Source organism: Dendroctonus ponderosae, unplaced genomic scaffold, assembly GCF_020466585.1.
Source record: "Dendroctonus ponderosae isolate FM_Combo_2020 unplaced genomic scaffold, Dpon_F_20191213v2 Dpon_F_20191213_3, whole genome shotgun sequence".
Classification (NCBI taxonomy): Eukaryota; Metazoa; Arthropoda; class Insecta; order Coleoptera; family Curculionidae; genus Dendroctonus; species Dendroctonus ponderosae.
Window position 1 is genome coordinate 4810477 of NW_026018508.1, and position 12666 is coordinate 4823142.

The window sequence follows — 12666 nt, forward strand, 5'->3', positions numbered from 1 at the left end:
CAAAGTTCATTTTCACTTTTTTGGTCACTTTACATTCAGTTTCCCAGCCTAATCAGTTTAAGTGTAGTAAACGCAACGTTCACAAAGGGTAATCTTAGCGAAAACACAAAAACTCTTATAAAACAGAGAAGGAAACCAAATTTCAAGCATACCACAAATGCAGACCAACTACGAATCCTAAATAGATACACCTCAAAGAGCGTCAGAAGAGATATAAGAAAGTTTAAATCTGAAAAAATAAAAAAAGTAATCGAAAACAACAAAAGTTCTTCGAAGAAAGTTCTGTTCCGGTACCAAGAACATCTGTAAACTGCAGAAGGGGCAAGCCGTACTACCTCAAATATGAATGAAATTCTAAAGTTAGTTAAGGATTTTTATACAGAGCTATACAAAGAAAAGAGACAAAATCCTCGTGAGAAATTGCCTCATGTACAAATGTACAAAACCATGGTTCAGATGATATTCCTGGTATTACCCTGGAGGAGATAAGAGCGTCGATGAACGAAATGAGGGACAACAAAGCTCCAGGCGAAGATGAAATTGTTATTGAGTCTTTTAAGGCAGGAAGAAACATATTGCTCAGGAAAAAGTGCATGTCTTCTGATGAGACTAACACCTTTCCAGTGGGATAATGCTACAATAATCATAATGCACAGACCGGGAGATATCGCGAAACTGTACAACTATAGACCGATAAACTTATTGTCACATGTCTACAAACTTTTTATATAGCTAAGCACCTGATACCTAAACTAAATTTATACCAGCCTCGTAAACAGGCGGGATTTAGAGCAGGCTATGGATCACACCTTCAACTTAGTAAGACTCTTCTATGCTGATAGAAAAATGCATTGAGTATAACAAGCGAGTTGTCTTGGTATTCACAGATTTCAAAAAGGCTTTCGACCTTGTAACTCAGCACAAAATGTTGCTGAAATACCTCCCTATTGAAAAACGTATACAAACTGATGTGAAAGATTACATGCAGACACAAATAAATTTCAAATCGAAAGAGGAGTTTGTCAGGGCGACCAATATATCCGAAACTGTTTACCACCGTATTGGAATATGCCTTTAAACGAGTAAACTGGGAAGACATCGGCATAAATATCGACGGAGAGCTGTTGAGGCACATGAGGTTCGCTGATGACATTTTCATAACTTCCGACTGAGTATTGACCAGACTCAGACTATGTTGGAGAGCCTTCATGAAGCGATCACAGAAATCGGTTTTAAGATCAATTTTAAAGACGGGTGCTACTGATGTCATAGAGAGAGTTGCAATCTTGAAGTGGAACTGGGCTGGCCATTTGGCACAAACAGCGGATGGAAGATGGTCAAAGCGGATCCTGGAGAGTGGAGACTACGGCACGAAGCCTATAGAAGCAAAGGCAGAGCACCAACTTGATGGACGGATGATATAAAAATAATCCGGGGAAACTGGATACAGCACGCACAAGACCGAAAGCATTGGCAGATACTAAGGGAGGCCTATGTCCAGTAGTGGACGCAACAGCTGTTTGATAATGATCAAACACAACGTGAATATTCTGTTTCGTATGTAGAATATTGGATCTATTTAGAGCCTCCAGGATGAAAGTAAATATTATGCATGTTTGATATTGTTATAAATTTCATGTTTTGAAAATCCTAACAAGGAATCTAAATTCCAATACACCGAAACGTGGAGATGTTTCTCAAAAAATTCTGTCTGGATACGTGGATGCCCTTGCGATTTTTCATTTAAAAAACCACAGAGTCCTTATTTCTTCAAACACAAACTTTGCCTAAGTTGATGTGTGACTACCTATTGGATGTATTTTTGAAATGTTGTAAGCGCTTAATTAAAAATTGATGCCAATTTTCAATCACCTTCCATATCCGTTAAAGTAATTTGGAGACTCAAACATGGACTTATGTGAATCTAATACTCAACTAATTTTTTCATCTCCTTAGCATGTAAGAAAGTTTGGAAAGTTGATTTGTTTAATGTAGAATTTACTTGCACTCTTTAATGAATAAATAACTACTTGCATCAGCCGTTAGAATTTTCATTGTCTGGCTACCAGTTGAAGAAAAATATCTAGAAATCCCCAAACGCGGATCAAATGCAAACAAAACTACCCTTTAATCTACGCCCTTGGTAAACGAACCCCTAATATTGTCGTCTCTGCGGACCACATCTGTCAATTTTTCGACTCTAGTTTGGTTTGGTGTTGTGCTGTAGTTTCTAGTAAATACTTAAAAGGTGCAATGATGTAAATGGTCCTGTTCAGCAGGAGGATTCTTACATGTTGTGAACTACGAAAAATTGTAATAATTGCAGTTGATCAATGAGTACTTACGTAAAGCAACCAGTGAGCTAAATTGCGGTAGTGAGTGGAAGGGGTGAATATATCTAGTCGTGATTAGTGAGTGACAAACTGGATTAAAGTTAAAATTTATGTGATAAAATTATATTTTATTAAAATTTTAATTTCTTTAAAAAAAGATTTGCGTGATGCTGACGAGTTGTTTGGATCGAGTTATCTAGTTGTGTTCATTGATAAATCAGGTTGCTGTTCGCCAGCTGGCTGCCATCCAAAGTGAGTGTGAAATTGCAAAATTTATTATAAATAAACAATGAAGTCATATGATTGTGATTCCTCCTCGGAAAGTGAAGATGCGTCACACGCCATCTCACGCGGTATGATTCAACCCCCACAGTGGCTTAGGGGAAACTCGATCGGGGCAAACTGGGGTTGGCAAGGGGTTGCTGTAAGTAGATATAAAATCTATAAGTCTCAGCCTTATTGATTTTTTGTAATTTTTGAAACCACCCCAAATGTTCTAGACACACGTGAATCAATTAATGGCGATATTTTTGTACTACTTAGATGCAACGGCTATAAATTAAGTTGTAGATATGTTCTATATTGTTGAGGCGGATTCATTTTTTTACAAACGTCTTCTTGGGTATTTCGCCTCAAATCCTCAAAACATTACCATATTGAGGCGAAATACCCAACAAGAAGTTTGTAAAAAAAATATAAATATCATGTTGGTGCTTAACTCATTTATTTAAAATTTTAAGAAAATAATGGAACACATGTTGACATCTTTAGTAAAGTAATTGGTTCCGTACATTGTGGTTATATTATATTATATGCACATCAGTTGACTTAATTTTTTTTAAGTAATTAACAGAGCTCGGGCGCTTGTCATCAAATAATACCATTTGAGTGTAATTTAATTTATACCAATCGCAATTTACAGTTTTCAGACGTTTGTTTATTTTTCTCAATATCTTGATGTAATTTCTTATGCTTTCGACATTAGATTTTGTAATTTTATGTTTGCAATATTCTTTTAATGCGACTTTTGCAATTTGCTAAATATGCACAGCACTCTACAGTTCGCAACTTCGAAAGAAAATTATTTGAAACCTGTTAAATTTCGTTTTCAATAATTCTTCGCAAGTGTCTATTTTAATTCCATTGAATAAAATAAAGATAATTACTTTCTATTGTAATTTAATGTGTCTTATAAAAAGAAAATAGTTATTTTTTCTGATAATAAACTTTCAAATCGCTAGAAAGTCAATATAAAATAAAGAACAGAAACATAAATGTATCCAAAAACCTGGAGATAGACATTAAAGAAATATTGATAAATTATCTTTAACAGAAAATTTTGATCGAAAAAAAAACAAGAATAGTTTAATACTACCTTAAAGCATTTTTATAGTATTAGATTTACTGTATTTTTTAATCGAAAAAGTTTGTTGACAAATTGAGATTTTAGAACTTGACCGGTTTCTCAATCAATTTTCTGCATGTAAAGGCAAAGCAACCCTGATAATAATTAAAAAATCGTTAATAATAAAGTATTCGAAAACAATTACTGAATATTAAGATGGTTATGGAATACACGAAAATATTCACAAAACCAGCAGTGATAACGTATTAGTTCAACTTTGTAAGTAATAAAATACGTTTAATAATATATCGAAGTAAGGAAACCTGGAATGCACAGTATTTTTCTAAAACATCACATTTTAACTAATAAAAACTCATATACCACAAAGTTTTGAATCATTTGCACTATTGATTCAATTGTAAAAAAAAATACTTTTCGAAAAAACTGTAATCTATATAAGGAGTAAATAAAATAAATATAATTTACATAAAATAATCTACTAATAAAATTAAGTACTAAAGGCACTTCTACAATAAAATTCGTTTTGGAATCGAAAACAACATAACAGTCATATGTTAAACGTGTCTCAAATTCTGTTTTAAACTATTATTAACTTAAAATAATAAATGCGTTTTTTTTTTACTTTAAATCGACACGAACCTGCGTTTATTTGTTTTGTTTCTATCTACATTAACTGTTTTATGTTCTAATTTTTGCTGTTGCTTCCGGTTTTGTGCAGAGTAGATACATGATTTTTGATCAACTTTTCTTTTTTAGGGCAGTTCTACCGGACCAAGTTCTTCGGCAGCAGCAATGGACCATCCACAAAGTTATTCTTCGTTTCCAGCTGCAAATTCTCAGGACGAATCTCAAGTTCCAGGTCGACGGACACCGTTAGGGACGGTGAGTTTAGGAGGATTTTACTTTCAAGGATGTCAACAGAACGTGACCACGCCTCACGGTCCACCTTCGGACGAAAATAATCCCGATCCTGGTTGTTCAATTCAACATAGCAGCAGGTATGAATCATTTTTATGTATATCTTAATTTGAGTCATAAATAAATTTGAAAAATATTTTAACAGAGCTTTTCAAATTTATTTAAAATGTATAAAAGGACAAGATAAAATAAAATTAGAAAGAACGAACATTTTTAATAAAGAATTGTATCTTAGGAATCATTTCATAGTTTCAACTTTTCGACTGCAGTTTTTAAATAAAAAAGAAAGTATTGTATATGCTAAAGTGAGCCCCACGATCCATTTTGTTACTTTGAATGCTGAAGGCTGAAAATTTATGAAAGAAAATTATGATTTCCTATTGATTAATGAGATTAATAGTAGCGATTTAAGAGTAAAAAATCAGTGTTTTTAAAACTTAATTCAGACTGAAAGAACCCTATGTATTTGATTATTAAGCGATTTGTTTGTATTTAGATGGATTTAGAAAATTTTATTTAAAAAAGAACTAAATGTTTTTTGAAAACCAAGAATTATGCTTAAAAGACCCAAATAACAGCATTGAATTTTCTATTATCTTATGTCATCAAGCTCAATGCTGAATACATGTTTTTAGTTAAGACTAAATTGCATACAATAACATTTTCCTTAACATAAACATTTCAAATAGAATCCCGAAAATCCGAGTGAACGAGCTTGGAATCAATAAAATGTTCTTTATTCTTCAATTTTAATTTAATAAATGATTTTTCTAAGAAGCTGATTATAATAACTTGCCATACTGTATTCAAATACGGCTAATATTTATTATTCGATACCTTTACCTGCAATATAAGTTGTAATATTACAGGTTTCTATCCACTTTTTTGCGTCTTTGAACTTTTGAGTCATTTCCGACCCGACATTTGCAACAGGATATAAAGTAAAGGAAAAATATTTTGTTATTTCATACAAATTTGTAGGCGTAATTTATAGGTTTTAATTGTTTTAGTTAAAGAAAAATTGGTGGTTCTGAAATATACCGACATAACTGAATATATGCTAATTATTATAAACGCGATTTATTTTAGAATACAGTAAAAATTTATAATTTTTGAGTAGATATAAAGAAATCTACTTTTGATAAACAATGGATCAGAAAGAAACTAGTCCACTTAAAATAATTGTTTAATAATCATCATCAATAATCAGTTTTTGCTGGTAAAATTATAGCTTTGTACGTTTATTCCTTTTTGTAGTCGCAATAATTCAAAAACCACCTAAGATTTTGATATAGTTCTACAATTCTGAGCAGTTGTTCATTTAGAAAAAATATCTGTTTGATAACCCTAAAGTAGAATAGATTGTTCGAATTTGGACCACGCTGTATATTTGTACCAAATAAAAATTATGCTGGTCGTTTTTTGCAGTAGCGAACCTATGCGGAATAATTGTAAAAACGTCTTGTACTTCAAAAACTAGTATACAATAAAATATATAAATAAATTATGTAAAAATTGTTAAAAATTTACATTAAACTCATTAATTAAGAATTTAATAATTACCAGAAAAAAAATATAACGAATCTGTGATTTTCGAAAACAAAAAAAAATTATGTGGTTGCAAAAGTAATTTCTTCCCTATGATTGACGAGCGCTTTAAAAAAACTGTAGCAACCTCAGCATCTGCAATAAAAAAATTATTAGATCTAAACAATTATGGATAAAACAATATTCTACAGAATATCATATACGTTTTTTCTATTTTTGCCTGTTTAGTTTCGAAGTTGTAGAGAAATTAAACTTAAAATTWAACTTAAAACTTAAAAAATAATTAAAAAGAAAAATGTTGAAAAATGTCGCAATAGTCTCATAAACGCGAGCATTTGAAACTGACCTTAACACTATTCGAAAATCKATRAAGAAAAATAAGGTTTACATTAATTAGCACTAATGARGGCAAAACAAAAAAGCTTTTTACTTGYATCCTACTGTGCCTGACTTGCAAATTTAAGCCTAAATTGGTTGAAATACAGTAAGTTTTCACATGCGAGGAAACGCAAAAAAGTGTTAAAGAAATGAGGATGGTAACAGTATATTAATGGAATATGCTGTTGTAGTTTATGCAGATGATATTGATGAGAGAAAGTCCATAAATGGATATTTTTTTTCAATCCGGGTAATTTCAATTGTAATTTTCGCTCCTCGAGCCATAAACAGTACTAAATAATCAACTGAAGCAGAATATATTAATTCCACGGTACTTAAAAAGCTATTTTCAAAACAATGTACAAGGAAAACTAATGTATCTTTTCTTTTCTCTGTACAATCATTGGTGACGTGCTATTGACCTCATTGAAAGTACAGGTCATAATTTTCATTAAATTGATAAATTTTTTTCAATATTATCAATCATTGTTATTATTATTTTCAAGAAAAGCATTCAACACAGTAAACAAACGTCTAGAAAAACTTAAGGAATAAATGGTTGGTCTTCCATATGATAAGCATGCGATTTCTCTTATTTACTATGTTTTCCGCCCTCAAAGATCGTCCTCAAATTATATTTATTACGTTGTAATTGCACTTTGCTATCAACAAAAAGCCTCATATAAGGTGGTCTATTTCCAGATCTTTAGAATCCAGATCCGGAAGCACGAATCCGAATGTCAAAGGAAAGAATCGTCAAGGCAAAACCGTTCGACTAAACATAAATGCCCGCGAGCGTCGAAGAATGCACGATCTGAATGACGCTCTGGATGAACTCAGAGCAGTCATTCCTTATGCCCACTCACCATCTGTGCGGAAGCTGTCGAAAATAGCTACTCTATTATTGGCTAAAAATTATATTCTTATGCAAGCTAATGCTTTGGAGGAGATGAAGAGACTTATTGCCTATTTACAAGGTTAGTTACCATAGATTGTAGTATATTGAACAGTTCGTTTTTTGAAGATACATATTAAGTCATTTAAAAGATTCTTTAAATTTTATTATTTAAGAGCACCGAAAGCAGCATTTAGTTTACTGATTATGATGTTATGATAAGTAATTAATTTTAATTAATTATGATAATGAATGATTAAGATGTTAACAGTTTTCTTTATTCACTAGATATTTTTGCAAATTATTATTACATATGGAACATTTTCGAAAATTGTATCCACCCAAGTTTTCTATTTGCAATATTTACTGTGCCTTTATGATATTACTATTGTTGTTTTCGTTGGTTAGTTTGATTGCTTTTGAGTCGCGTAGTTGTTTGTTGGAGAAATGAACTTAAATTGTCTGGTTCGTCTTCTCTTGTCTTATTGATCTCCATGCAACTTGTGGTGCTGTTTGTATGTGATGTTCAGTTTTATTGGAAGCATTTGCTCTTATTCTGTGTTAGTAGTCCATCATAATCATCATCATGCAACAGCTATTCGATATATTGTTGGATATAAGCTTCCTCAAGTTGCCAAGTTGCTTGCACATTCTGCGGTCCTCAGCTTGCTGTGACCATAGTTTTCCTCTGGTTTTTTCTATGGCGTCTTTCCATCTGGCTCTCGGTCTGCCTTTATTCCTTTTACCGTGTCGTGGCCTGATACAATCTTACATAAAAAACTTACCTCATAATTGGTAAACATTACGTTCGTTTACGTAAAAAAATAAACGTAGAAAATAATTCAGACAAATTTAAGGTTTCAAGAAGGCAAAGACCCAAAAGAACGTAATGTTTAACAATTATGAGGTAAGTTTTTCAAATGTTTTGCTCTCCCAAAAGGAAGGATTTTTTCCTTCAAGAACTGATGAGTGTTTTAACGCTTTATAAATTATAGTTTGTATACAACATGTTTTAATTGTGAATTGGTGTTTGTAGTTTGTGTAAATTTAAAATCTGACGATGGCGCTGTTGTCTCGCCGAAACGCAATAAAATAAACAATATTCAAAATTTTTACTTCACACTTTGACTGAGACCCAGGAAAAATAAGAATATATTAGTATTTGTATCAACCAGTGGAGGTTAAACAAAATCCGAGTTGACTCAATAACTTGCTATTCTCTTTGAATTTAGCAAATTTAAAATTGGAACAATTTCCAAAAAAACTTCAACATTTTCCTATAGAATACATGAACGTCCGGTTCCTATATTCAATTTTAATCTTTCTTCGCAGTATTTGCAAAATAATATTTTTTTCAAGGCACTGCCGGGGCTGGAGCTGGAGCTACAATAGTCGCACCTCCAGGATTCGATCTCCAAGGGTTTCCAGCAGCAGCCAAGTTCCTACAACAACAACAAGCTCTCCAAGCGGAAAATGCTCGACACAACGAAGGAAATAATGGAGGTTCCGGATCTGCAATGTGAATCGCTTGCGATAATAAGATATAGATTCATAACATGGTGCCGAAAATTTAATGCCCTGAGCTGATAGAAAACTTTTTAAATTGATGTGCCAATAGAAAACTGACTAGTTCAAATCTAATGCAAACAGTAAGTAGTGCAACTGAATTGATTTTGTAGACTTTGGGGAGATTTTTATGTGTGTTCAAGCTCTATATCGTAAGTCAGATGCATTTAATAGAAATACATTAATTCGATTTAAAAAAAAATTGAGGGAAACAATGGAGTGGAATATGCTGCCTTTTCTGTGGTTATTGCCAGTTTATTACTTAAACAAGCAAAGACATGATTATTCGTCCAAAACTTCTAATAAAGTTAGTTCTTCATCTATCTGTTATTTCCTTAAGGTTTCATATTTGGGGCTTTATGTGTTTTACAACATGTTACGTTCTAAATGAGTATCACTTCGATYTTAAGTAGATATTGATYAATCTAYAAAAATGCCATTTTTGCAAACCGACCATTAATTTAGATTATATTTAAAAATTCCTAACTAAATCTCGAACTGCTTCATATGCAACTTCTSTGAATGCCAATCAAATTTATTAATCAAAAATGAGCTTAAACTTGTAGGTTCAATAAATTATAAATTTCAAATCATGTGACTAAGAAACTGCAACTYTTGAGAAAATATGAATGTCGCATTCGAATACAACTTAAATTTGAAGAAACTGAGATTGTTCTTACTTAGGAGGAAACGCYCGAATTTGGATGGTTTAAGTTCAATTGAATGAAGRATAAACCCGGTARTTTTTTTTTAAGGCCAAATAATAGTTTTCCAATAGTGGGCGCCAGCAAATCTAAGTGCAAGATGAAGAGATTCAATATCGGCAGAAAGTTGARTAATTATACTTTGATTTTGGTCAAGGATTTTAATAATTTAAAATATTTGGAGTTTTTTGGGAACACWTAATTTTCRATGTAACTGAAAAAGACGTTTTTGGTACAATATACATGATGGTATTTCTCCTATTTGATGAGATTGAAGMTTTTCAAAAGATTTTCAAATTATTAGATGAAAAGAAGCGATTTTATTGAATGATTAGATCACATTCCAACTCCATAACACACTTTGAAATGGGTTATGTAAAGTCCAAATCTTATTTATGAAGTACCAAAGTAATTTCGAAATGAAAAATTAATAAATGCCCCTCACAGGTGTTAATTAAGCAAGAGAAAACTTTTAAATTTGACTGATCACAAGTTCAACACTCTGTTTGCTTTGAGGTAAGTTTAATACTTTGAAATTGTGTCTTTGATTCTGTTTAGTTCGTCTGTAAATTCAATGCATAAACTACAAAGAAACCATTAAATAACATTGAATTGAAAAATGACTGAATAAATAACGATCTGTAGCAGAAACAACGGTTAAATTTAAAATTAGAGATTTTGCAAAAAAAAATAGAATTAAGTTTTTATCTTCTTTGTTCGCGCTATTTCAGTTATATACAGTATCTATCTGAAATCACAACTGTATTGATGACTAACTCGATCGAGTATTTTTCAAAGCATATGAAAAAACACGTTATTTGATTTACGTAGTTCTTTGTACGTTTTCTTCAAAACTTTCTTATTAGTGATTATGGTTGACGAGGTAAAAAAATCACTAAAGCTTTGCTTTGACGGGTTTTTTTATAAAAATTTAAATCGGGATTATCATTATAATATCTGAAAACTGAGAAAAAAGTTACGTTCTACTATATTTCATGAAACTGAAAAATTATTTGGATCAACATATGTTTGGGTGATCATAATCAGTGCAAAAATATAAACGAAAACATACAAAATAAAACCAACTGTTTAAATATTTGCCGCGAAAACTTAAGCCATTTCATACAGTAAAACAAAATGCATTGCTTCCAAGTTTAACTGATCTAATTCCTATCTTCACTAATATTAAAGCTGCCAATAGTGCCGGCCTAATTTAAAATAGCCTGTATATAAGAAAACTTATATTTTAAGTTATATAGTGGGGTTTAATAAATATAATAACAGATTTGTAACTTCAATTCGTTGCAACGTTATGAACCATTTCAAAAAGCTAGTCGGTCAAAAAGCAATATTTGCTTCTTAAGATTTTAACTCCGTTTACGTATAACTTCCATTTGGCAAATGTAATAATTTGTACGCAGATGAGAGAGAAAGATGAGTACAGAAAGTGGGTAATAAAAGAGTCGAGAAATTGGAGAGTATGATGGTCGATAAATTACCAGAGAATAAAAGCAAATTATCAAAAGAATTCAAAAGCAACCACTTATGTAGGTACTAAATAATCACCATGCAGGTGAATAATTTTAATACATAAATGACTTGCTACGATTTACGTTACGAGACTAGTTTTTACTGTATTTTTCCTTCACATTTGATAGTTTGAACAAATACACATAGAAGAGTAATAACAATACCAGCTAACTACTTTTCTCCTAATTTTCTAATAAATTATTTTTTATATAATTTGTATAATCCTGTAATTTAACACTGCTGAATCTACATATTAGCAATGTTTCAACGCTCAATTATACATTACAATTCAAATCTGGGCATACCAGTTGAAATGTGTTTTGAAATGGTGTATCGTTTAATCTCTTAATTTTCTTGTATTATTCGCTGCTGATTCTCCTCTAAACCATGTGGATTTGATGGCTTTAACGATATGTGACAAAATATGGTTGTATTGTTCGTATGCTAGTCGTCCTATAGACTACTTAAATAATATAAAATGAGGACATTCATCGGATGAACAAATATATTAAACATAAGCAATACTTGGTGTGATCTTACCGTAACAGACTAGTCAATTAGGATAATTTTTATATAAATATAAGATGTATTTTAACTTAGAGAACGTGTAACATAACTTGGAGATAAGTATGCAATTTGTGTAGTTTTTAGACTGCTACTATATCGATGAAAAACATAAAGTACATGGGTGTAGTTGACTAACAAGAAGCAGCTGTGTTTGTAACAATGACTATTTGGGATTGAGCAAATAACGGATACTCGGAGGACGTTGTGAAGAAGGATCGGAATTAAATGAAGATATAAGAAAGTCTATTAATATAATATCGTCACTTTTTATTTATTTAATTATCAGACATGTTGATAAAGGCCATGTCCTGATTAGTATTTACGTTTGATGTAGACCTTCAATGTAACAATTAAGCATTAAGGGCGTTGGTCAGATGAACCTTTTCCGTTTTTCTGCTCAAGACATCTGCACTGTGTTGCTCTCTTTTGCATTGCAATGTAAAATATACACCCATGTACAAAATGTTTGTAGGTTCAAGTAAGGGATCTAAATCATTTCAACATTTACAGCAAATTCGTTCCTGCATGATAAGTATTTGGATATGCGAATCAGATAGAAGCATATAGCATAATTGTATGGATACAACTTGATAAAGTATGTGTGATATTAATTTTTGAATTGCTTTATTTCAAAGTCCAACAATAGTCATCAAGTCAAATCCTTGAAAGGAACATTTTCAGAGGTGGAGCTTGTGCAAATCATACAGGGTGTCGTACTATGAACGTCGTCAAACGTTGGCAGAGAACAGTGGTGAAAAGAATAGTGCTTAAAGTTGGTAAGTTACAAGTAAGTAGACATTCAAGGTGCTGGTTGTTACGGATTTATCGGAAGTTGACTATAACTTTCTGCATTTAAATTGA

General features: G+C 31.8%; 1 protein-coding gene across 2 annotated transcripts; it reads left to right on the plus strand.

Moving 5' to 3' along the window:
- The first annotated feature begins 2077 nt into the window (after positions 1–2077).
- On the plus strand, positions 2078–12416 carry LOC125503898 (class E basic helix-loop-helix protein 23-like). Of its 2 annotated transcripts, XM_048665031.1 has the most exons (5): positions 2079–2585; positions 2663–2757; positions 4456–4697; positions 7246–7520; positions 8798–12416. In XM_048665031.1, the coding sequence occupies exons 2-5, from the start codon at positions 2689–2691 to the stop codon at positions 8959–8961; spliced, it is 750 nt and encodes a 249-aa protein (XP_048520988.1). In that variant the 5' UTR covers positions 2079–2585; positions 2663–2688; the 3' UTR covers positions 8962–12416. The 2 variants fall into 2 exon arrangements, with proteins under 2 accessions (XP_048520987.1, XP_048520988.1); XM_048665030.1 differs by having other exon boundaries at positions 2078–2757.
- Positions 12417–12666: the final 250 nt, after the last annotated feature.